We start from the raw sequence: 26,588 nt of genomic DNA on the forward strand, positions 1-26,588 counted from the left end.
TTTCGATGCACTGCGTCAGTGAGAACAGGTTCTCTTCCAACCTCCTGTGTTTCCGAAACCCATTCTGCAGTTTCCCCAGCACCCCCTCACCCTCTATCCATGCCTGCAGTCATTCCTTTATAATCTGCATCGCGAGCCTGTTCATTGATGTCACTGTTATAGGGTGGTAGTTGTTCATGCCAGCTTTGTCCCCCTTTCCTTTATGGATCATACTCATCCTGTTAAGTTTTCATCCATCGGGGACTTCACCATCGATTATTATTTTGTTCACTGCCTCTCTCAAAGCCTGCTTAGACTTCGGACCTAATGTCTTTATCAGCATAATTGGAATGCCATCTGGGCCTGTTGACGTACTACTTGGAACCCTCTTCTCAGCCTTTTCCCACTCTAGTTGTGAAAATGGAGCCATTGCACCACTTGATTAATTCTTGTCTATTGCAGTGTATAAACCACTTCTTTGTCGAAATTTTTCTGTCACCCTTGTTCTTATATATTCAATAGATCCGTCGCCTTCTAGTCTAGCACCTTGAGCTGTAGTTATAAACCTCTGTTCTAGGCTTGTCTTCTTTCTTAGGGAGTTTAGGTGGTTCAAAAATTTCGCAGCTGCCTTTCTATCCTTTTATGTACTTCTGCCAGCCACTGAGCTCTCTTTCTTCTAATCTTTTCATTGATCAGAAGGGATGCATCCCTTCTACAGCTTAGAAAGATTTCCCATTTCTTTCAACATCATCTGTCTGTTCACCCCACTGCTTAGCATGGTTGTGTTCCCTAGAGGCTTCCTGACGTTTTGCTATGGCTCTCTTTATCTTCCTCATCCCACCAACTCTTGGGTTTGTGTCTTCTTTTCCGGGGTGACTTGTCACGTGCCTTAGCAAGCTCTAGCTTAAACAGTCTAATTAGATTCGCGTATGCCCAAACTCTTTTATTATCTTCAGTGATTACTTTGTCAATTTGTTTAGTAGCTATTTATATTTGCCTTTCTGAATAAAAATTTTCCTGTAGTTGCTCATTTTGTCTCCTTCCCGCTTTCCCTGCTCTTCCAAAACTTAGCTTGATACGTTTGTGATCGCTACCCAGACTTCTGGAGCCACCTTCATCTATGTGCATTCCCCTGAGCTTATCATACATCCTATGTGACATCAGTGCATAATCTATCGTCGACTGAAGTCTTCCTACCTCCCATGTTATTTGCCCTTCACACTTCTCGGTACTGTTGCAAATGATCAAATCATGCCTTTCACACATATCCATGATCATTTTGCCTGTTGAGTCAGTATACCCATCTATATCTTCTATGTGTGCGTTCATATCTCCTAGTATAATTATCTGGCACTCTCCTCATAATTCCTTAATGTCCTTTGATATACACTCCACCATTGCACCATTTCCTGGTTTTCCTCTCTTGCCTTTTGGCCCGTCCACAAGTACACCAAACCGAGGAGTGTCATCTGCCCAGCTATTTTCCCTCTTAACCATAAATGTTCCATGCATCCCTGCTTGACTCTTTGCCAACCCATGCTCTTATGTATGAATGCACCGATTCCAGCTCCTTTTTTGCTGCCTTCTGTTCTATTGCAATATTCCCATACATAGTCCGGATTGCAAGGTGGTTGCTCCATGTCCCGAAGATGTGTCTCCACAACCCCATATACAATCAGCTCCTCCTGGTTCAACTGCTCTTCTATCTTTTCCCCCTTTAACCTATTCTTGTCACCTTGCATGTTAATATAGCCTATGTCTGAATTGGGTCGGCCCTTGTGCTTAGGTCGATATCTTCTCCCACAGACTCCATGTGGCTTAAATATTTGCACCCCTTTAGAACCGTCTTTGGCTACACTGTTGGCCTCAAGGCTCTGTGTCCCCCTAAAGAAGCTGTGGCTTGACGAGCCATCCTATTACCGACCCTCCTGCCCGTCGCAGCACTGTAGTGAATGCCATCCTGTGCAAAGGGGCGAGCGACGGGATCGTAGACGTCTTGGTTCACTTCCATTACACTGTATCCGAGTTGCCGGCTCATATCCTTGATCACACAGTTGGCCTCCACTTCCTTTCTTTCAATCCCACGAGACTGCCCCCAGACCTCTGGGACTGTGCATATGGTCACATGACATGCACACTCCCAGACATGCACACTCCCAGAGGCTTCTCGGAGCTTACGCATCCCATCCTTTGTCTCTGAAGGTTCTGATCCTTGCCCTTCAACACATCATTGAGCTCAGCGTGAATAATGACGAGATTTTCGCCCTCCATGCTGTCCTCTACAATGTTCTTCCCTGACTGGGCCTCCACCCTTGCTCTCCCATCTTCCTTCACTGGCTACTTTGGATGCACCGACGACAAGTGGGGGCAGCGGGGGCAGCCACGGCAGAGGGCCAACCGCAGGAGGGCACGGATTTGGATCCTCCGTCTTAGCCTTCCTCGATCGATGATGAATAACAAAATATTCTCATGTTGCAGTCTCTGTCGTTCGGGGGCCTCCTTAGGGTGGGAGGATGTGGGGGGGGGGGGGGGGGCACGTACGCTTAGCCTCCCTTTTCCTTTTACGGCAGCGCGAGGCCGGTGCGCACCTGCAATTCCCCCACTCTTTTTCCCGGCACGCGGAACGGGTTTCCCCTCCCTCAGTGAGAAAAGGTATTATTCTCTTCAGACAGAGGGAAACCGGGGCAGTGGACAAAACTAGTGTGCTGACGGCCGCACGCTTTCTGACACCGGCTTTGGAAGAAGGAGGTCGAACCCGCAACCACCCTGCGAGCCGAGAACGACGACCAAGGAGTAAGCATCTACCCTTGTTTCTGTACTTTCCCCTCGCGAAACTTGCGCGCTATTGCTAACGCCTAGCAATAAAGTGTTGTTGTTGACATAGCCTGCTGTCTTATTCCCCCGAATCCGTGTAGGTGCAATGAGACAAGCTATGGATAGGGGACGTTAATTGTGCACGGCACGACTGTGTGCGACTGAAACATTAGCTAGGCTTCTGCGTCAGCCGTACGTGGGACGGACCCCCTATAACATACGCTACCAGTTTACATAGACCTTGGGGACGCTGCTGTGGAACGGGCGATGCAGTCACGTCTCAACCGCCTCAACTGATCGCCAAATGAGAACACCTAAATAGCATAACGATAGTTATAGCGCGAGAACAGAACGACACAGAGGCAACAAAGACACGAGCGCTCGTGTCCTTTGTGTCCTTCTTGTCTCTGTGTCGTCGTTCTGTTTCTCGTGCTATAACTATCATCATGTCATACCAACTAGCCCAAGCTGCCACACACCTAAATAGCTGCGCACAGGTATGGCCACTGTCGGGGACTTCTTTTCTTTTTCCCGTTAAGCATTCTATCGCTATTGCCTGGCCTGAAGTTCATTGGCGGCGGTGTCGCTTTGTATTAATTCAGTATTTAATGGATTGTCACGAGGTCTACGTGGTCATTAGGGTGCAACATTTCAGGCTTTCTGGAGGGTGAATAGAGTATTCGAGTTGTCCTTTTGTATTTCTGCCCAGAAACGAAAGGAAATTTCGCGCATCAGTTTAGCAGTGCAATTCCCTAGTGTTTAAGTTTACAGAGGACAAACTTAATTATAATAAATTTATGGCTCGCAAAGCAGGCAAATGCTATAACACAACAGTAAGACTGCCTATTCAACAATGCTACGATGCAGCAGTTTCTACAGAATGTAGATGACATATGGGAAGAGTGGGTGCGTTACGTTGTGATCTATAATACTATTAGGTCACAGGGATAAAGCGCTAAAGACGAAGACAGAGAAGAGGCTTGGCACACATGAGCGCCGACTTACAACATATTTTATTTGAAATCAAGCGAGCCGCCCCTGACAGTTATCGTGATAGCGAGATAACGCATGCGCCAGCGACGACCATGCTAGTAGATTAAAAGTACCAGTTGCTGTTTGAGAGACCCCCCCCATTTTCCCTCGCGTTTTTTTCATGCTCGTTAAAAGCAGGCGGGACTCTCTGCTTGAGCAATAATTAGTCGGCCGGTCCAACAAGCAAGGAGATCTTATCGCATGCGCCTCGGAGCGACGATGGGATGGCTTGTTTGATCACAACCGCGTTCGTCGCCCCCGTTCGCACAAAGTTACTTGCGGTTAAAATGTACGATGCGCTGCGAAACCTGATCAATCCGGACTTCACACGCGACATAACGGCGAAGGCCAAACCTCGTTGAGACTGCCCATATAATTATTATATCCCAACAAAACAGCACTGAAAAATGGGACAAGAAAGGACACGGGACCACGGCACTGTGGTGTTGCGTGATTTCTTGTCCTGTTTCTTTGCTGTTTAGCGTTGTTTTTTTCACCAGCAATCATGAACCAAACTTCTGAAATGCGTACCTTACTGCAGTTCATGTGTGGTTGCTTCTTTCTCAATAAAATAGTGTTCTGCGTACCTTACTGCAGTTCATGTGTGGTTGCTTCTTTCTCAATAAAATAGTGTTCTAAGTTAGCGCTCGTGTGTGTCAAGCCTCTCCTGTCTTCGTCTTAAGCGCTTTCACCTCTTGACATGCAAAACCAATAGGCCAAAACGGCTGTATACCTTAGCAATACCACAAGTCTTTTAAAAATATTTCAGGGGTGGCATAACATGTACAAAGAATTCTTGGGTCAACACATTTCAGGTGGACGATGGGAGGTCTTGCCAGTGGCCTGCTTTTCTTTGTGCACAAGTGTACATTTATTACGTGCAATTACGATCAACCGTCCATACAACACACAAAATCCGTCGCCCTGGCTTGCGGCGCACTGACGTCCGTTTCTAGAACGCAAGGGGCACGAATTCTTGTGGACTTGACAATGCACGTTGCTTCAAGTGAGTCCTCCTGGAAAAGCAATAGAGAAGACAGCCGATCTCACTCCTTGCACGGCACTTTCCCACAATTTATATTTACTGTTAAAGGGACCGGCAACTGATTTTTCTCAAACCATTTTTTAAGGCGTGACAGAAAACTGACCTTTCCTAGCATCTGTAGCTGCAGCAAACTCAAATGCCAAAATTAATCCTGAAATGCTCACTAGTTAATTTTGCAAGCAGTACCTCTCGATCTGCAAGGCTACTGTACCTTTGCTCCAGCAACGTTGCGAACTGATAGCGATACCGCCAGCCCTTCTCGAGATTTGTGAAAGCTGTCGTTGTCCTGCTTCCGCACGAGTTCTTGTAATTATGCTTGATGACATTTATTTTGAGCTTTTAAACAATTTTTGAAAATAACAAGCTGTTAAAACGAGATGATGCAACATATTATACACCTCCCCAGCACATGTATCGCATTGTGTGCAGCTACGAGCAACCCTACCATGTCATAGCCATGGGTTGTTCGTCCCATAGAGTTTGCTAAATATACACTAGAGAAAAATCTGGCACTAGTGTCCATGGGAGCTGCAACGCACGGTGCTAAGGTGGCCAGAACGGGAGTTGTGATGAACGGGCAGCAAAAGTTGGCCACCATTTGCGTGAATGCAGCTATGGCAGAAGACAAGAAATTGCATCACCTAATGCAAGAAGTTAAGGAGCAACTCTTCACTGGTCTTGTGCAAAGTCCCCCGAATACTGCTGTACTTCACTCCTGGTGAGGCTTGAGATGGATCCCGCAGTAGGTGGAGGCGGTCCATGAATCTTTTGCAGCTCGTCGCGTACTACTGATCAGATGAGGTTGCAGAGAGCTTCTAGACTGACATTACTCCCCCAAAATTCTAATCTGGTCCACCGGCGAAGCAACATTGACATGGCGGTCGTACACAGCCGATCGCTGCTGTAGCATGTTTTCCATCGTCGTAGCTTCAGTTGAAAACTCTTTTACAGTATTCGGGGGACTTCAGACGAGACCAGCGAAGAGCTGCTCCTTAACTTATCACATTAGATGCCGCAATTTCTTGTCTTCTGGCACACCTGGGTCGGCGCGACGGAAAAGGCTTGTCATGTCCTCCACGTACATCATCACGCTTTCCTTCGGCATTTGAATGCATGATTGAATGGCCCGCTGCGCTCGTTCACGGTGATGGGGGTTGGCCTAACTTGCCAGCAGCTGTTGGCAAAATACCATCCACGACGAGAAGGGTTCGCGGTTCTCGTACCGAATACGAGCTCCATCCTCAAGGCTGAAATAAACCTTCCGCAGCTTGTTGGTGTCGGTCCACTCGTTGAGAGCAGCAACGCGTTCTAAGTGAGCCAACCACTCCATGACATCCTCCAACAGGAGCCGCGGAACACCTTCGGCACTCGTGGCTTGTGCAGCGTGTAATTAGCCATCCGAGTATTTTCTGTACCGCTCTGGGGTGGTGCAGTAGACGTAATCTCCGGCAGAGGTTCACGCTCGGGGGACAACCCTCGAATTTTCCGACTGGCCCGGTGGACAAGAGTTGTGACTGCAGGCACAGGACTACCAGGAGGCGTTTGGATTATTGGCTTTGAATACCCAGCGACACCACTAGTCGTCGCGTGTAAAAAAGAGGGACTTCGGCTAAAGAATACCGCGTAGTCGCAGAGACGTAGGTCAGTGACGCGACACAACCAAAAAGCCTTGGGGAGAGCGCCACTGCCCCAAAAACGACTTCCTCTAATGTTTCTGCTAGATGCGGCCTCGCGCTCTACGCAGTTCATAGTCAGGTGGCAATATTCTGACACCCGTTAGCAATGGACGCTTGATCATGCATTGCTACTGCAATATTTCACGTTGAATGTGAAGCATATAAACAGAACGTGAGTACTTTTGTTAAGCATGAAAGCTACTTTTACTGCACTTCCAAGGAGAAGTTTTTGTCACCGTTTCCACAAGCAGAGACGTGGCCGCGTGGTAGAACAACCGCTTGCCATGCAAACGACCCAGGTTCGGTCCCCACCAGAATCCACTTTCTTTTGAAGGGTGTGCATCAGGAAATGATCAGCAAAACATGCAAAAAAGCCTTGCGTGATATGATGTCAGAGAAGCTGCGGAAACGATCAACCTCATTCTGTTGGAGCATGAAATAACTAAGAAACGTTGGACTATGGACCAGATTGGAATTGCGGGGAGTAATGTCAGTCTCGAAGCTCTCTGCGACCTCATCTGATCAGTGGTACGCGACAGCTGCAAAACATTCACGGTCCGCCTCCACCTGGTGCAGGATCCATCTCAAGCCTCATCAGGAGTGAAGTACAGCAGGCTCTGCAAGTCCCGCTTCCCAGTGATTATTCCCCGCCTGGACTGACGGAGCATCACCATACACCATATGCCGAGGCTGGTGAACTGTTACGTCCCTCCTGCATCGTACGCCGAAGCTGCGAGTCGTTGCGCCCCTCCGTGCCATTTTGTACATCCTACACCTCGCCATGCACTTCCACTGCTTCCACGGCGCCAGTCACAATCCCGATCTCCCAGAAGTTCTTTGTCAAGCGTCCCGAACTACCCAGGAGTGGTCGCCCAGCCCTAGGCGGGAAAACTAACGACAGCGACCTTAGGGGGCGGTGCCGCTGATAAACGACACGAGCAAGGGCCCCTATCAATGCGAGTACAAGAGCGATTCAACGATGACAGTTCCCAAATCAGAAAGCCGACTTTCCCTAGACATACCTCTAGTGCTCGACGGCCGCCATGATGCTAGTGCTCGATCATATATATATACATACATATATATATATATATGACTACTTTATCATCAACAGAAAACTGGCGACGCATCTCAAGAAAGTTGGTACGCCGTGCTATGACACACAAATCCGTACAGCCGGCGGGCATGTCGTCACCCCTCTCAGTATGTGCGCGACTAGAGTCTGCATTCGCGGACGCACATTTTTCTGCAGCTGCCTTATACTTCCCGAATGCTCGCGAGACCTCATCCTAGGCACTGAATTTTTACGTGAATACGGAGCTATAATTGACCTCCAGCAGGGCGCCATGACATTCTCGACAGAGAAAGCAGCAGAAAAGCCTGATGACAGCCATCTCTGCACGTTTGGTGTTTCGGCCGACACAATCACACAATCACGTTGCCCCCGCGTTCAAGCGTTCTGGTTGATGTCGTGTGTGACGAGCTACGTGACGGTGAGGCAGTCGCCAAAGGCAACTTGACACTTTTTTTCAGCAAAGGTGTCTGCGCGGCCTGCAGCCTCATCGCGCTTCACGACAGACGTGCCACGCTGCTTGTGACAAATTTTAGTAATGAGCAGGGACACCTTTTTCGTCACACAGCTGTTGCTTTCGCCTACCCCATCGAAGACATTGCTGAATGTTTTTCCGCTACATCAATGAGCAGCGGGCTACAATCGACATCGACAGGCGTTTATACGGCTCTTGCAAAGGTGGACATGAATCAGAGTCTCACACAGCAAGAATGCACAGCGCTGCAGGAGCTATTGCTTGAATTCCAAGAGTGTTTCGCTTCGTCCTCAAAAGTGCGTCGAACGCCCCTTATGAAACAGCAGATTATTACGCACACCGATGTCTCCCAGAATGCAACAACACTGGCCAAAGAAGGTGACGCGATCGAAGCTCAAGTCAAATAAATGCTTCAGGATGATGTTATACAGCCGTCCAATAGTCCGTGGTCATCACCAGTCGTTCTTGTAAAGAAAAAGACAGATCGTCGCGTTTCTGCGTGGACTACAGAAAGCTGAATGACGTGACTAAAAAAGACGTGTATCCTCTACCACGCATCGATAATTCACTAGTCAGACTACGGCGGGCAAGGTATTTTGCATCCATTGACTTGAAAAGCGGATACTCGCAGAATGAGGTTGATGAAAGAGACCGAGAAAAAACTGCCTTTGTTACACCGGATGCCCTGTATGAATTCAAGGTGCTCCCCTTCGGCCTGTGTTCTGCACCAGCGACGTTCCAAAGAATGTATGACACTGTTCTAGCCGGTCTGAAGTGGAACACCTGCCTAGTTTATCTCGATAATGTCGTCATGTTTTCTGTCACCTTCGAGGAACACTTGAAGCGTCTACAGGCTGTTCTAGAAGCGCTCCACTCTGCGAACCTCATGCTGAAGCCAGAAAAATGCCACTATGGCTATAAGGACCTTAAATTTTTGGGCCATGATGTGAGCGCAAGCGGTGTTCGACCTGACCCCGACAAGACAACCGCCATAGCCTCTTTTCCCGTTCCACGTGACTAGAAAGCAGTACGTCGCTTTCTCCGCCTGTGCACCTATCGTCGCTTCATCGCCAATTTTTCTAGAATTGCCGAGCCTCTGACTCGTCTCACACATGACAATGTGCCATTAGTTTGGAATGAAGAACAGAACGCGGCTTTTATCAATCTACGTGAGCGTATGCAGGCACCACCAGTTCTTGCTCCCTTCGGCGGGGATGCTGCCACCCAAGTTCACACCGATGCGAGCAATGTAGGTCTCGGCGCCATGCTAGTCCAACTTCAAGAAGGCAACGAGCGTGTGATAGCTTATGCCAGCCGTACCCTGCCTCACGCTAAGATGAACTCTTCCACCTCGGAGAAGGAGTGCCTAGAAATAGTGTGGGCCATCATGAAATTCAGGCCTTACCTCCACGATCGTCACTTCAACATAGAGACTGATGATAACTCATTGTGCTGGTTAGCCAATTTACGAGACCCGTCTGGGTGTCTGGCATGATAGAGTCTTCGTTTGCAAGAATTTGACCTTACCATTGTCTATGAATCAGGCTGCAAGCACGAAGATGCTGATTCCTTGTCCCGTGCACCTACTGGAGTTTGTGATTCCGACAATAACAGCGGCTTCCTCGGAGTCTTCACTGCAACAGAGTTGATCGCATGACAACACGATGACGTTGAGACTCGCGCAATCATTGACCAACTAGAAGGACACAACACACCCGTACCTTGACACCTTTCTCGCAATCTCTCTTTGTTCTGCCTACGGAACGATGTCTTGTATAAAACAAACTTGAACGGCAGTGGGAAAGCCTATCTGCTAGTGGTACCTTTTGACATGCGAGACGACATTCTTCTGGCCTGCCATGACGAGCCCACATCCCGTCATCTAGGTTGTTCATGAACTCTTGCCAGAGTTCAACAGGTGTACTACTGGCTGAAACTTGCTACGTAAGTCAAGCAATATGTGAACAGCTGCCGTGAATGTCAACGCTGCAAATCTCCGCCACTGAAGCCTGCAAGCCTGCTGCAACCAATCTCACTACCAAGGGCGCCGTTCGATCATATAGGAATGGATTTACTGGGGCCATTTCCTCTGTCATATGCCTGTAACAAGTGGATAGTTGTAGCAACAGATTACCTAATGAGATACGCCGAGACAAGAGCCCTGGAACGAGCTACAGCTTCCGATGTTGCCCAGTTTTTCGTCGACCAGATTGTTCTTCGTCATAGAGCGCCGTCTTGCATGATTACTGATTGCGGAACAGCTTTCACAGCTCAGCTCATTGACGATTTATTCAAACTAAGCTTCACAAGCCATCACAAGAGGATGACGAATCATCTCCAGATTAACGGCCCGACGGAGCAACTCAACAAGACCATCGCCGATATGTTATCCATGTATGTGGACGTTCAGCACAAGACATAGTATCAGGCCCTCCTATACATAGCATTCGGGTACAACACTGCCATCCAAGAAGGACACGATTCAGACCATTCCGTCTCGACTACAGGCATGAGGTCCACACCGTGCTAGACGCTATGTTACCACATGATTACGACGGGTTGCTCGCACCTGACGCTGAGCAGCTTGCTCAGCATGCCGAAGAAGCTCGACAGCTGGCACGCCTGCATATCACGCAACAGCAAACTGCAGATGCACGTCGCTACAATCTTCGCCATCGACAGGTCGAATACCACCCTGGAGATCTAGTTTGAGTATGGACTTTGGTTCGCCGCCAAGGGTTGTCAAAAGCTCCCGAGTCGGTACTTTAAACCCTACAAAGTAGTGCGTCGCGTGAGTGACGTGAACTATTAGGTGGTTCCAGACCGAACCATGTCGCCCCAGCGTCGAAAGCACTACCCAGAGATTGTTCATGTTGCACAGCTTCAGCCGTACTTCATGCGTTAGTGCGACCTTGCCTGCTCCTCCTCCAGTGTACCCACAGGGCGCACGTTTCGTTTACTTCCGCTTATGCACTACCATTCGCGCAAGCATCGAGGCGATGCTTTTTTTTTAGTGAGAGAATAATGCTACATGGCCATGAACTACGGCGAGCACGAGCACGCATCTAGCAGAAACAAACGAGGAAGCCGTCTTTAGGATAGCACGTGCGCTCGCCGAGGCTTTTTGGTTGTGTCGCGTCACTGACCTGCGTCTCTGTGACTACGCGGTATTCCTCACCCGAAGTCCCTCTTTCTTACATGCGACAATATGTATTTACCATAATGGCTCTGTGGTTGAAAGCCAGAGTTGATTGAAAGCCGGTACCCCACTACCGAAGGCACACATGCTGCTGCGCCTATTCCCGAAAAGCCACGTATAGTGGGTGCATAGAAGATTCGAAAACGTTTCGTGCACCAAGTTTTTGAAGTACATACTACGCACAGAATGTCTCTATCACATTCAACTCTTAAAGGCGAAGCTTTAAGGTCCCTTATTTTTTTTTTTTCTTTGACAAAGACGAGATCTTTGCCACCACAAAGCACTCTTAAATCAGCGGTAGCCACGCTACTAGAAGTACACGCCAGCAGTCCGCAGCAAAACCCACAACAAGCCGATGACCAGGCGCTGACAACCCGAATGGCCTTTCACCACGGAAACGCTGAAGGCGCCTCAGACGGTAGCGCTATGTTGTGCCTTAGCGGTGATCAAGCGAAAAAGACCATCCTCCGCTATGGCTGGCCGCCACGTTCAGCACATCTTCCCTTCTAGCCACCCTAACGGCGCTTCAGCGAGCATGGGAATGATGGCCCTACACGGATTTCCTAATCTTCGTACTTCTGGCTCTGTGTGTGTTCGTGCGGCTTGAAGCTGTTTTCTCACAAAACAAAAATTGGCAAATGCTGAGCGGTTGTGTTTCACCACCTTATTCTTTTCGGCTTACCATTTCAAATCGGGTCACGAAGTTGGAAAAGGTTCGTTCTTTCCTTTGAAACAAAACCAAAACACATATTGCCACCTGGTGTTCTGTGCCAGTGAACAGTGGGTCAGTTCTGTGCCGGTGAATGAGGAAGACATAGACGAGCAACCCTGCCAGGGGAGACGTCTTTCTTTGTCTCTGAGATTTAGACAGTCGCGTCCCTTTGTACGTTCCTTCGAGCTCTTAGCAAGTGACAACTGGTGAACAGTGGGTCAGTTCTGTGCCGGTGAACGAGGAAGACAAAGACGAGCAACCCTGCCAGCGGAGACGTCTTTCTTTGTCTCTGAGATTTAGACAGTCGTGTCCCTTTGTACGTTCCTTCGAGATCTTAGCGAGTGACAACTGGTGGAGGTGCGGGGTACCCTATGCACCGAACCCCTCCCAGTACAAGAAGCTCCAGCCCCGTACCGGTGATTACGCCTGTTCACCGTGCTAGCCTCAGGATCCGTGGACTGGACCCTGAGTTCGGACTTCTCTCAGAGGAGATGACGGCCCTAACTATTTCAGGCAGCGCCGTCCCAAGCGGCTCCAACCCAGCCGTTATGGAAGGCGCAACGCCATTGCAATATACGCTGTTCAAACCATGAACGCCGAATCCCTTTTATGCTTGCTGCCCGTGAAGATGTTGAAGATTGGCTAGTCCACTATGACTTCATTGCCGCTCATAACATGTAAGATGACGCAGACAAGCTCCGACATGTCTACTTCAGTTTGAATGACGGGGCACGTGTTTGGTACGAAAACCGGGCAGGTGTATTCACGTCATGGGTGGACTTCAAACGCCGGCTTCTCGAAACGTATGCAAGTTCCAATCGCCGAGAGCGAGCTGAACGTGAACTCCAGTGCCGTATGCAAATGCCAAATGAAGGCGTAGCAATGTATGTTGAGGACATGACGCGTCTTTTTCGACGAGCCGACCCTCACATGCCGGAAGAGAAGAAGGTGCGATACCTGATGCGTGGAGTGAAGGAGCAGTTGTTCGGTGGTCTTGTTCGCAGCCCCCCCAAGACTACGTCAGAGTTTCTTGCTGAAGCCGTCCTGATTGAAAGCACGCTTCGGCAACGGACCCAGACATACGAGTGACAAGTTAACTTCGCCTCTGCTACGAACTACATGGGTGGTCTTGGGGGCCACGTCAACTTCTTCCGAGAGCTCATACGCTCTGTAATTCGCGAAGAACTGCAGAAGTTATCTGTACCCTCGGCGCCCACTGTCAGTTCTTTGTCCCGCATCGTCCGAGATGAAGTTCAGCAGGCACTACGAGAACAGTCTTGTCAGACAGAGCCGCGGCCCTTAAAGGACTTCCCTCACATGTTGTATGCGCAAACTCTGCTCCAGCCAGCACCACCTTTGGCTCCGCTTCCCACCGGGACCCTTGCCATGCTTCCGGCAGACCAAACTCTGCGCCAAGCTGCACCACATTTCACTCCGCCTTATACCACAGCCCCAGCCATGCTTCAGGCAGTCCAAGCGGGCCCATACCTCAGTGACCGCCGACCGATTCTGCGAAAATCAGACGTGTGGCAAGCCCCCGATCGACGTCCCCTTTGCTATCACTGTGGTGAACCTGGGCACATCTACCGACAGTGCACTTATCGAGAGCTCAGACTTCGTGGTTTTTCGGCCAACTCCTCACCTCCTAGGTTCGGCCAGCAGCCACCGGAAATCGCTGACTACGATGCTCAGCAGCGCGGATTGACATCTCGGCACCACTCACGCTCTCCATCACCTCGGCGGTTCTCGCCGAATCATTGCACCTATGTGGGCGTGGCGCAGGGCCGGTCACCTAGCCCGCGTCGGGAAAACTAGCTTCAGGGACCTTCAGGGGCAAGGCCACTCAGACTGGTCATGCTCAAGGTCCCCTATCGACGCGGACTGAAGATACCGACGATACATCGACAACGACAGCACCCGCGGATTGCGGAAGAGTTTCCTTAGATATTTCTGTTCTGCTAGATGGTCGCGAAGTCAGCGCTTCAGTGGACACTGGTGCGGACTATTCAATAATTAGCGAAAAGCTGGCCGCCCTTCTCAAGAAAGTGACGACGCCTTGGGACCGAACGTCAATTCGTACAGCTGGCGGGCATATCGTCACGCCACTCGTATGTGCACGGCAAGACTGCAAGTCCGCGGTTGTACATTTGTTGCCAGTTTGAGCGTTCTCCGACAGTGTTCTCGAGACCTGATCATTGGCATGAATTTTCTCAGGGAGCATGGTGCTATAATTGACATTCGACGACGTCTAGTCACTTTCGCGACCACAATCCCCACAACAGCTTACGCCGACCCCAGCCACTCCTGAGTGTCTCTTCACGTCGTCAACGGCGCTGTCACGTTACTACCCCGTGCAACTGATGTGGTTCAGGTGGCATGGGACAGAGTGATGCACGGTGAAGCAGTCGTGGAAAGCAATCACTCGCTTCTGCTGTGTCAAGGTGTCTGCATAGTGAGAAGCCTTGTTGACCTTCGTGATGATCGCTGCGACGTTTTTGTCACAAACTTCAGCTACGAGTACCGGCACCTTTTTCCTGGGGCTGTCATCGCCTACGCTGACCCAGTCGCCAATGTCACCGAGTGTTCTGCTTCCGAGGCCATCGGCACTGCTAAAGCGCCTTTTCGCAGCGTCGACATCAATCCAACGCTTTCTGAAGCGAACAAGCAGCGTTTGAGCGAGCTGTTGCTGGAGTTCCACACATGCTTTCCACGTTCTTCAAAGATACGTCAAATACCGATAACGAAACACTGTATTATCACCTACGAAGACGCGCATCCCATACGGCAGCAGCCTTATCGTGTTTCGCCAACCGAACGGCACGCGATTGAAACGCAGGTTAAGGAAATGCTTCAGGATGGCGTGATACAGCCTTCAAGCAGCCCTTGGTCATCATTAGTCGTTCTTGTGAAAAAGAAAGATGGAACGCTTCGCTTTTGTGTTGACTACAGGAAGTTGAACAACGTCACAAAGAAAAACGTGTACTCGTTGCCTAGAGTTGATGATTCTCTGGACAAGCTGCGACGCGCGAAGTATTTTTCGTCCGTGGACTTGAAGAGGGGTTATTGTCAAATAGAGGTCAATGAACGTGACCGGGAAAAGACCACTTTTGTAGCGCCGGATGGCCTTTATGAATTCAAAGTGCTCCTTTTCGGCCTCTGTTCTGCTCCAGCTACATTCCAGCGAATGATGGACACCGTCCTGGCAGACTTCAAGTGGAAAAGCTGTCTCGTCTACCTCGATGATGTCGTTGTGTTTTCAGAAACGTTGGACGAGCATCTTTGTCACCTTCGGAATGTTCTCGAAGCCGTTAGATTGGCCGATCTCACACTCAAGCCTGAAAAATGTCATTTCGGCTACGAAGAATTAAAGTTTCTTGGTTACGTGGTGAGTGCCGTCGGTGGTCGGCCTGATCCTGACAAAACTGCTGCCGCCACCGCTTTTCCACCTCCAACTGACAAGAAAAGTCTTCAACGATTTATGGGTCTGTGCGGGTATTACCGGCGCTTTATTAAAAATTTCTCCAACATTGCGGAGCCACTATTTCCTCTCACGCGTGAAGACACACCATTTGGGCTGGCGAACAGCAGACTGCCTTTGCGGAACTACAGCACCGGCTCTCTTCCCCTCCCGTGCTCCGCCACTTCGATGAAGATGCTGACACTGAAGTACGCACTGATGCCAGCAATATTGGTCTTGGAGCTATTTTAGTACAAAGACAAGATGGCATTGAACGGGTAATAGCCTACGCTAGTCGCACACTGTCTCGTACAGAATCTAACTATTCCACATCAGAGAAAGAATGTCTCGCGGTCATTCGGGCAATTACAAAGTTCAGGCCATATCGCTATTGAACACCATTTAAAGTGGTGACTGACCATCATGCTTTGTGCTGGTTGACCAATCTACGCGATCCTTCATGACGATTAGCTCCATGGAGTCTGCGCCTACAGGAATTCCATGTCACCATCGTGTACAAGTCAGGCAAAAAGCACGAAGACGCCGACACGCTATCACGAGCACCTGTTCAATCTGCTAGTACTAGCGCAGAAGAAGACGGCACCTTCGTGGCAACTCTCAGCGGACCGGATCTGATGTCTCATCAACGAAATGACACCGATCTAAGAATGATTATAGATCGCTTAGAAGGTGGCACCGCGCCAATTCCTCGTCCGATGTCACGAATGTTGCCACCATTTTTCCTACGAAATGGCGCCTTATACAAAAGGAACGCCGGTGCTGGTGACAGATCTCATCTTCTTGTCATGCTTGGAGCCCTCCGCAATGACGTCTTATTAGCTTGCCACGACGAGCCCACATCTGGCCATCTGGGCTACTCGAGAACTAGAGATCGGGTGCGACAACTCTATTACTGGCCTAAGATGTCTGCCTGTGTCAAACGCTACGTGAAGGAATGCCGTGAATGCCAGCGTCGCAAGACACCACATTTAAAGCCTGCAGGCTATCTACAACCAATCGATTCACCACATACACCGTTTGAACAAGTGGGGATGGACCTCCTAGGCCCGTTTCCTTTGTCTTCTTGTGGCAACAAATGAATTATTGTCGCAACCAACTACTTGACGCCTTACGCTGAGACGAAGGCGTTGCCACGAGGGACCGCATCTGAAGTTGCCAATTTTTTTTATGCATCAAATTGTGCTACGGCATGGCGCCCCGTCATATGTCATCACTGATCGAGGGACATCATTCACAGCGAAACTCTTGGATGATATCTTCAGGTTGAGTTGCACAAACCATCGAAAGACCACTGCGTATCACCCTCAGAGTAATGGTTTAACAGAAAGGCTAAACAAAATGCAAGCCGACATGATCTCTGTGTATGTGGATGTGCAGCACAAAATGTGGGACGACATCCTGCCGTACGTAACATTTGCGTATAACACTACAACGCAGGAAACTACACATTTCAAGCCATTCCGGCTTGTTTATGGTCGAGATGTTAGAACTATGCTAGACGCCATGATTCCGTATGAGGACATCGACAAGCTTGACCAATTAGCCCCCGACATCAATGAGTACATCCAGCGTGCCGAGGAAGCCCGTCAACTGGCCCGTGTGCACATCCGAACTCAACAGTACGCAGATGCACGGCGGTACAACATCCATCATCGAGAAGTTAATTATGAACCTGGTGACCAAGTTTGGGTTTGGACGCCCATTAGGCGGCGAGGTCTCAGTGAGAAACTCTTGAGGAAGTACTTAGGACCTTACAAAGTACTGAGACGTGTGAGCGACGTGAACTACGAAGTGGTTCAAGACGGAGGCTCACCATCATCCCAGCGCAGGTTACCACGCCCAGAGACTGTACACGTAGTCCGCCTAAAACCATACTTAACGCGGCGATGCAAATTTTCTTCTTGTGCCAGTGAACTCTTCATGTGAACAGTGAATGCCGTTTATTTCCGATTGCCGGGCCCAGGGCGCAATTTCTCTCGTGCACTAATTTGTTTAATGTTTCTTTATGTTGCCTACTTCGACCCACTGCTGTGCACACTTTTGTTTGAGCATCGGGTCGATGGTCTCTTGGGAGGAGGAGTAATGCCACCTGGTGTTCTGTGCCAGTGAACAGTGGGTCAGTTCTGTGCGGGTGAACGAGGAAGACGAAGACGAGCAACCCGTGCCAGCGGAGACGTCCTTCTTTGTCTCTGAGATTTAGCCAGTCGCGTCCCTTTGTATGTTCTTTCGAGCTCTTAGCGCGTGACAATATATAAATGAAGCCATTAGTGCGATTCGCCGCCCGCAAGTACAGACTAGACAAATCCAGGTACTAACCATCATTCCAATGGTCTTTGAATGATCACAGCACCAGAGTTCCCCCTAGTTGATTCTAGGAAACTCTATGGTTCTTCCTCACTATAGTGAACTAGAATATACTCCAGTGGCGCGACCAGCCGGGCTCCGGCATCACCTTACACATGGATGCTGCCAGGTGGCGCCGCTGCTAATATTCAACAGGTCTTCTGTGCCAGTGAACAGTGGGCCAGTTCTGTGCCGGTGAACGAGGAAGGCGAAGACGAGCAACCTGTGGTTCCCGATCGACTGCCAAGATGAAGCATTAGCCAAGGTGAACAGAGGAGCGGCCTACGCAGAGAACAGTAGGGAACCGGCAACCAGAATGGCGGAGAAGAAGGAGCAGGCAAGTTTAGAAAAAACAGGTTCAGCCGGTTCAATTGTCACAAGGCCCAGCTTCAGTGAAGTAGTGGCGGGGCTCGGAGGGGACAAAGCAGCCGGCGTCACAGGTTGAGGTAGCCCCCAGGTGCAGGACACTCAGGACACTCTAGCTGAAAAGTCACAGCATGCGATAATCGCCAGGGACTCGAATTTAAATCGATGCACAGAAGTCATCAAAGAGAGGGTAAGAGGTGACAAGAGGGTTGCAGTAGGGGAGTTCCCAGGATGCAAGTTTGAAGCAGTCATGAGGCAAGCGAGCGCAAAACTCAAAACTACGACTGATAGACAAAACCTCGTGGTAATTTCAGGCGGTTTAAATGTCTTAAATGAAGATGCAGCAGGACTAGCAACCACACTGGCGAAAGGCGTTGATGACATACGCGCCACTTCTCATAAGGTACAGGTAGTGATATGCACGATACCGGAGGTACCGGTGCGTGATAACAACCTGCAAAGAGCGGTTGTCAATGCAAACCAAGAGATATGGCGGATAAATCGAGAGAAAGGCTTTGAGGTAGTGGAAATGAACAGAGGGGTGCGTAGGCGGGGTGGTTTTCAACGAGACAGAATTCACTTCGATGGGCGGCTAGGTCATGAGGTGGGTTGCCGACTTGCAGGACGCGCAGTAGCCTTTTAGGGGGGGCAAGCGAGCCCTTCGGGGTGCAGGATAGCTAGTAACGAAGAAAACAACCAGGGAGACTCTTTGACAGGTGGTATGGACAGATACGATTCCAAAGTGGTACTAGTATCTAAGATAGGTAGAGTCCGGGGCAGAAAAACGTAGCCACGAGCGCCGAGCCAATTCAGACACAGGGTATATTAACATGCAGGGCGGTAGGAACAGGCTAAAGTGGGAAGAGATAGAAGAACACCTAAGGGAGGAGAAGCCGATGATATACGGTTTTGTAGAAACACATCTCAGGGACATGGAACAACCCCCTAACAATGCGGACAACACGTGGGAATATTGTAATAGAACAGAAGGCAGCAGAAAGGGGGGTGGTGTTGGGGCATTAATTTATTGAAGTACAGACTGGCAAAGGGTCAAGCAGGAGTGCTGGGAACATTTATGGCTAAAAGGGAACGTGGCAGGACAAATGACACTCCTTGGTTTCATGTACTTGTGGACGAGAGCAAAGGCCAGAGAGAAAAACCAGGCAATGGTAGAGTGTATATCAAAGGATATTCAAGAGTTAGAAGGAGAGTACAAGATAATTTTACTAGGAGATATGAATGCACACATAGAAGATATAGATGGGTATACCGACCCGACAGGCAAACTGATCATGGATATGTGTGAAAGGCTGGATTTGATTATTTGCAACAGTACCGAGAAGTGTGAAGGGCAAATAACATGGAAGGTAGGAAGGCTGCAGTCGACGATAGATTACGCACTGATGTCACATAGAATTTATGATAAGCTCAGGGGAATGCACATAGATGAAGGTGGCTCCAGAAGTCTGGGTAGTGATCACAAATGTGTCAAGCTAAGTTTTGGAAGAGCATTGAAAGTGGGAAGGAGACAAGATGAGCAACTACAGGAAAATTTTTATTCAGAAAGGCAAATCGAAATAGCCACTAAACAAATTGAGAAAGTAATCACTGAGGATAATAAAACAGTGTGGACATACACGAATCTAATTAGACTGTTTGAGTTAGAGCTTGCTAAGACTTAGCAAGCTGTAAGAATTAGACTACATAAAAAAGATAGAAAGGCAGCAACATCCAAACTACCTAAGAAATGAGACGAGCGTAGAGCAGAGGTTTATAACTACAGCTCAAGATGCTAGGCTAGAAGGGAACGAAGCTATTGAATATATAAGAACAGGGGTGACAGAAAAATTTCAATACAGTAGTGCTTTATGCACCACAACAGACAAGGATGAATCAAGTGGCGCAATGGCTCCATTTTCACAACAAGAGTGGGAAAGGGCTGAGAAAAGGGTTCCTAGTAGTACATCAGTAGGTTCAGATGGCATTCCAATTATGCTGATTAAGGCATTAGGTCTGAAGTCTAAGCAGGCTTTGAGAGAGGCAGTGAGCAAAATAATAATCGATGGTGAAGTTCCCGATGGATGAAAACATAGCAGGATGACCATGATCTATAAAGAAAAGGGGGACAAAGCTGACATAAACAACTACCGTCCTATAACATAACATCAGTGAACAGGCTGGTGATGCAGCTAGATTATAAAGGAAATACTGCAGGTATGGATAGAGGATGAGGGGGTGCTAGGGGAACTGCAGAATGGGTTTCGGAAACACAGGAGGTTGGAAGACAATCTGTTCTCACTGACGCAGTGCATCGAAATAGCAGAAAAGGAACACAGGCCCCTGTGGCTAGCATTTTTGGATATCAAGGGAGCGTACGATAGAGTGATTCAAGAGGAACTGTGGGGAATACTGGACATACTAGGCGTGGAAGATGTAGTCACTAATCTTTTAAAGGATATCTATAAAGGTAACAAGGCAGTTATAAAGTGGGAATAACAGGTATCCAAGTGCACAAAGGTAAAACGGGAGCTTAGACAGGGGTGTCCTCTGTCACCCTTGTTATTCACGACGTACCTACAAGGATTAGAGGCCAAATTAGGGGGAAGTAGACTGGGCTTCAACCTCTCTTTCGTCAAACAAGGAAAACTCAGTGAACAAGCACTACCAGCATTGATGTACGCAGATGATATAGTGCTAATGACCAACAACAAGGAAGATTTGCAGAGATTGATGGACATCTGCGGTAATGAGGGAGATAGGTTAGATTTTCGATTCAGTAAGGAAAAACTAGCCAGCAGTCATGATTTTCAATGATAATGAAGGTAGTGAGCTTAGAATAGAGGAGGTCACGCTAGAGATCACAGATAAATACAAATATCTGGGCGTATAGATAAGCAATGGGAGCGAGTACCTAATGGAACACGAAATATACGTGACAGCTAAAGGTAACAGGAATGCAGCAGTTATGAAAAATAGAACACTGTGGAATTACAATAGGTATGATGTTCCGAGAGGAATATGGAAAGGGGTCATGGTTCCTGGTCTGACGTTCGGCAATGCAGTCTTGAGCATGAGATAAGTAGTTCAAGCAAGATTAGAAATTAAGCAACATGGAATAGGTAGGCTTGCCTTAGGAGCTCACGGGAATATACCGAATCGGAGAGTACAAGGTGATATGGTATGGACACCATTTGAGGGCAGGGAAGTTAGCAGCAAGATAGAATTGGAGAAGGGATTGAGCGAAATGGGGGAGGACCGTTGTGCTAGAAAGTTTTTGCTGTTTGTACAAGAGGAATGTCGATACAAACTAGAGTAAGCAAACAAGGAAATTGATGGGTAAATGCTTAGAAAAGAGCAGGAGGTCAAACCAAAAAGAACTGAAGGTTAAGGAAACGGGAGACGACATGCAGAGAATTGGCATTTTTAAGAAGTTCGCACTAGAGGTTCATTGAACCTTTAAGCAGGAAATTGCCAAGGAAAGGATCCATATTATAGCTCGGGGTAGTTTTCTACTGTTTGAGGCCAGGACGGGAGTATTGCGATCAAGACTTATCGGGCCAAATACGAAGGGGTAGACAGGGTATGCAGCGAGTGTGAAGAGGAGGAGGAAACTGCCAAACACTTGATAGTGTTCTGTAAAGGGCTTCACCCTACAGTTCAGGATGATGACGCAGAGTTTTTCAAAGCAATGGAGCTTAGAAAACAGCAGGGGGCCAAACCAAAAAGAACTATTGGTTATGAAGAAAGTGAAGAAAACAGAGACTGACGTGGAGAATCATCATCATAATCAGCCTGACTACGCTCACTGCAGGACAAAGGCCTCTCATATGTTCCTCCAGTCAACTCGGTCCTGTGCTTGCTGCTGCCAATTTATACCCGCAAGCTTCTTAATCTTATCTGCCCATCTAACCTTCTGGCTCCCCTTAACCCGCTTGCCTTCTCTAGGAATCCAGTTAGTTACCATTGATTACCAGCGGTTATCCTGTCTATGTGGAGAATAGGCATTCTTAAAAAGTCGGCACTAGACATCTATCAAACTTTTAAGCAGGAAATTACCAAAGAAAGGATAAATGATAGTTCTCGGAGTAGTTCTCTACTGTTTGAAGCCAGGACGCGAGTATTGAAAAACCGGACTTATCGAAGGTGAATAAAGGAGAGGCTGATGGCGAGAACGGTAGGGCACCAGCGCCGAGAAGGGTAGACAGGTTAGAAAAAAACAGGTTCAACGGGTTCAATGGTCTCAAGACTTAGCTTCCGCAAAGTAGTGGTGGGGTCGGGAGGGGACCAAGCAGTCGGCGTCACAAGCGGAAGTGACCTCTAGGTGCGGGACACTCCAGCGGGAAAAGTCACAGCACGCCATAATCGCCGGGAACCCGAATTTAAATCGATGCGTAGAAGCAATCAAAGAGAGGGTAAGATGCAGCAAGAGGGTTTCAGTAGGGACATTCTCAGGACATAAGCTGGAAGCACTGATGAGGCAAGCGAGCGCGAAACTCACAACTAAAGCTAATGGATGAAACCACAAGATAATTGCGGCCGGACTAAACGATGTCTTCAATGAGGAATCGGCAGGACTAGCGACCACATTGGCGAAAGGGGTCGATGACATGCGCACCATTTCCCCTCAGGTACATGTAGTGGTACTGGATACTGGAGCTACCGGTGTGTGAAGGCAACCTGCAAAGAGTGATTGTCGACGCAAACAAAGAGATGTAGCAGATGAGTCGAGATGAAGGCTTTGAGGTAGTTGAAATAAACAAAGAGATGCACAGGTGGAATGGTTTTCAAAGAGACAGAACTTGCGTCTACAGGAAGCTAGGTGATGAGGTGGGTTGGCGACTTGCAGGACGTGCAATAGCTTTTTTTTTTGGAGGGGGGGGGGGGGGGGGCACGCGAGCCCTCTGGGGTCTAGGTTAGCTAGTAACCAGGAAAACGACCAGGGGAGCTCTTTGACAGGTGGTATAGACAGATACGATTCCAAAGCGGCACCAATATCTAAGACACGTCGAGTACGGGGGGAGACATCCACGTAAGCACGAGGGCCGAGCAAATTCAGATGTAGGGTATATGAACATGCAGGATGGCAGGAATAGGTTTAAGTGGGGAGAGATAGAAAAACAGCTGAGGAGAAGCTGATGGTATATGGGCTTGTATAAACACATCTTTGGTACATGGAACAACCACCTAGCAATCCTGACTATTGTATCCGGAATATTGTAATAGAGCAGAAGGGAAGAGAAGGGGGGTGTTGGGGCATTTATTCATGAAAATACAGACTGACAAAGGGTCAAATAAGAGAGCAGGGAACATATACGGCTAAAAGAGAAAGTGGCAGGGCAGGTGACACTCCTGGGTTTTGTATCTTGTGGACAGGGGCAAAAGCCAAGGAGGAAAACTGAGAAACGGTACAGTGCACAGTAAATGACATTGATGAACTAGTAGAAGAGTGCGAGGTAATTATATTAGATGTGAATTTACACATCGAAGATAAAGATAGATATATGACCCGACAGGCAGAATGCTAATGGATATGTTTGAAAGGCATGATTTAACAGTTTGCAACAGTATCGAGAAGCGGGAAGGGCAGATAGCATAGGAGGTGGGAAGGCTGCAATCAACAATAGATTATGCAATGACACCACATAAGATGTATGATTGGCTAAGGGTGATGAACATAGATGAATATGGGTTCAGAAAATTAGGTAGTGATCACAAACGTACCACGTTGACTGTTGGAAGAGAAATGAAAATGGAAAAAGGCTGTAAAAAAAGAGGAAGGAATGAATGCGTGCAGGCGAGCACGGCAGAAAAAGAAGAAATTAAAACCATGAACGGCGTTCGGTCTGGCTTCTTCGCCGATCGTTAATTTTCCGTTACAGTGTGGTGCCAAAACCCCTCTTGCGGACAAGTCTCTTTCATCGCACGACTCGAGGAGACCTTCTAGTCGACCGCGTCGTGCTGCGGGCAGCGAGGACTGCAACGAATCGTTCTTGATCTGTGTGGATCCAGACCGCATTGACTTCAACAACGTTCTTGATGGATTGCATCAACACCGAGCGCTCTGCTCGACGCGCTCAGAACAGGAAGCTCCCGCAGGAAGCAAGATCACTACTCACAGACTCTGCAGCCGACAAGCTCACAGTTATTTACGACCGTTTGTCAGCTAGCAACAAGGAGCTCTCAAAGATCAATGAAGCGCTCTAAGAGCACCTAGCTGACGAGGAGCTCGAAACTGAGTATGTCAGGGCAACCGAATATAACGACCCAACTGCACGCCGAGATTCGCTGCAAGATCGACGGTTTGGGACGCGTAACAGTACAACGGTGACTCCTCCTCAGAACGTGACAGCCACAGTTCTTGATTCTTGACCGAAATTGGCCCAAGGCTGCCAAACCTTGACGTACCAACACTTAGAAGTGATATTGATGAGTGGTCAGCTTTCTGGGGCCAGTTCAAGCGGACTGTTCATCTTAATAACGCATTATCGACGATGACAAAGTTTTTCTACTTAAGGCATTACCTTGTGGGTGAAGCGGCAGCGCGGTCTCTGGTTTCCCCACTTTCGAATCGTGTTATGTCGACCCCATAGATCTACTGAAAGAACGGTTCGGCACTCGAAACCGAATCGTCAGTGCTATGCAATCTCCCTCATAAGAAGTTGGGAAGACAACTATACGATACAGTGCAGCTCAACGTACGATGTCTCACTGCGCTAAACCTACCAACAGTAACTTTCTCGGCAATGTTGATTTACATTCTACGAGACGCTGCGCCATACGAGATCGTTCACGCATGTATCATAGCAAAGCGCAGCGAGGCTTTAAGACAACGTGAGTCTTCTACAAACGCGTCAGATCCAGCTTTAGCAGCTGCAAGCTCTGATTCAGAACTAAAACCTTGCTCATGTTCATACGTATTGAATTGGAAAGCTGGGAGCAGTGTCAGACTGCTTTATTAACCACACTCTCAGTGATCAGTGAGGACGAGACGTCAGCATCAGCACTGCTTCGGTACTACACAGTGCGTTGTACAAGAGGAGCGAGTGCTTTTTCTGTAAATTCAAGGAACATGGCACTCGCGCCTGTAACGCCAACCTGTCCATTGTTAAATAGAAAAAGAAGCTAGCTGAAGCCAACCGATGCTACAGATGCACGTCACGAGGTCACCTGGCACGGTCTTGCAAAGTGAAGCTTACGTGCTCAACTTGTCATGGAAAGCACGCATCGAGTATGTGTGACCGTAACTACAAAAGGAAGTCAGCTGCATCGGAAACACCGTCACCAGCAAAGGCTTCAGGCTGCACAACACGGATGTCACACTCAGTGATGCGATGCGGCGAAAATTCCTGAACTGGTTGTGCAAAGATGGACACAGCAGTGCATCAGAGACCTTTCGCGCCTATGTAGTCTACAGTAACATATCCAGATATGTCAGAAGAATTCTCGATGAAGGAAGCCAGCGATCATACACCACGGAACACCTAGCTGGAAAAATGCAACCTAGGCAGGTGGGAGAAACTCGGGTTTCATTTACGGTGTTTGGCAGCGTTACCTCTACTTCTGCAGAAAAAAAGAAAGTTGTTGAAGTATGAAGCCAACACCCTTCTCAAATCCACATCATCCAGGCTATTGTTGTACTGGTTATCTGTGACGACATTCTTTCGCCGACAAGTGATGTCTACCTTATGCAGAAGTTGCATCGTGAAGGGAAGACTATTGCAGATGAAAAGAAGGTTACTACAAGAGGAGTCATAAGTACGAAAATTCCAGGATTGGTCGCAATCAACACAGTGTTTGGATGGACACTGCAAGGGTCCCGTCATCAAAGTGACTTCCTTGACTGCGACACTAAGATTACGCTCCATGTTCTGCGAGTAGAAGCGATCAGCATCAATGACACAGTCTCGCATGTTCCCTTGGCTTTCCGGCCGCTTCAAGCAGCACCCATTGCAGATACTGGTGAACCACACTTACATTAAAGGACTGCGAACTCCCAAGGGACGATTGATGAGAGAAAAGGGAGACACATAACCACTTGGAAAGAAGACCAGAAACAGTTACTCGGAAATAACAGTGATGCCGCGGTTACACGTCCACAAAAACTGGCAAAAAGACTACGGACGAAAGGTTCATTAGAGCGATACAACACATTAGAGCGACACCTAAAAATGCAGGGAACAATGTCACGCTGAAGCGTTACCTGGGAACGCTACGGTAGAGCGAGCAATCTAGTATGCATCCCATGAAGAAGTTCTAAGAGAAGAATTTCTGGCTGGGCAACATCAAGTCGTGTTTCATGCTTCATCACCCACTCAAGGCAAACCAGCCTTCAATTACTGCTTCAATAAAAGGGCGAACCACAAGTAAGAGAGGAGCATCAACATGAGCTTTCCAATC

General features: G+C 48.5%; 2 protein-coding genes across 12 annotated transcripts in view; one reads left to right on the plus strand and one right to left on the minus strand.

Moving 5' to 3' along the window:
- Positions 1 to 26,588, plus strand: part of LOC119166668 (uncharacterized) — a 142,710-nt gene that overhangs the window by 28,920 nt on the left and 87,202 nt on the right. Inside the window, exon 3 of one of the 2 annotated variants that reach the window (XM_075883378.1) lies at positions 2,648 to 2,892. The exons of the other annotated variant lie outside the window; for it this stretch is intronic. Within the exon in view, the coding sequence (XP_075739493.1) occupies positions 2,648 to 2,680 (33 nt within the window). The 3' untranslated portion in view covers positions 2,681 to 2,892. Of the gene's footprint in view, positions 1 to 2,647; positions 2,893 to 26,588 lie in introns of those variants that run through there. 2 annotated transcript variants of the gene reach the window in all.
- nudE (Nuclear distribution protein nudE) overlaps positions 4,673 to 26,588 on the minus strand; it is a 253,723-nt gene continuing 231,807 nt past the window's right edge. For 6 of the 10 annotated variants that reach the window (XM_075883359.1, XM_075883360.1, XM_075883369.1 and 3 more), the window contains 2 exons: positions 9,621 to 9,727; positions 4,673 to 4,841 (listed from right to left, as the gene is read on the minus strand). In XM_075883359.1, the coding sequence (XP_075739474.1) occupies positions 9,634 to 9,727 (94 nt within the window). In that variant the 3' untranslated portion in view covers positions 4,673 to 4,841; positions 9,621 to 9,633. Of the gene's footprint in view, positions 4,842 to 9,619; positions 9,728 to 26,588 lie in introns of those variants that run through there. The other 4 variants (XM_075883362.1, XM_075883365.1, XM_075883364.1 and 1 more) reach the window with 2 other exon arrangements.

This window comes from Rhipicephalus microplus, unplaced genomic scaffold (assembly GCF_043290135.1).
Source record: "Rhipicephalus microplus isolate Deutch F79 unplaced genomic scaffold, USDA_Rmic scaffold_16, whole genome shotgun sequence".
In the NCBI taxonomy this organism is placed as follows: domain Eukaryota; kingdom Metazoa; phylum Arthropoda; class Arachnida; order Ixodida; family Ixodidae; genus Rhipicephalus; species Rhipicephalus microplus.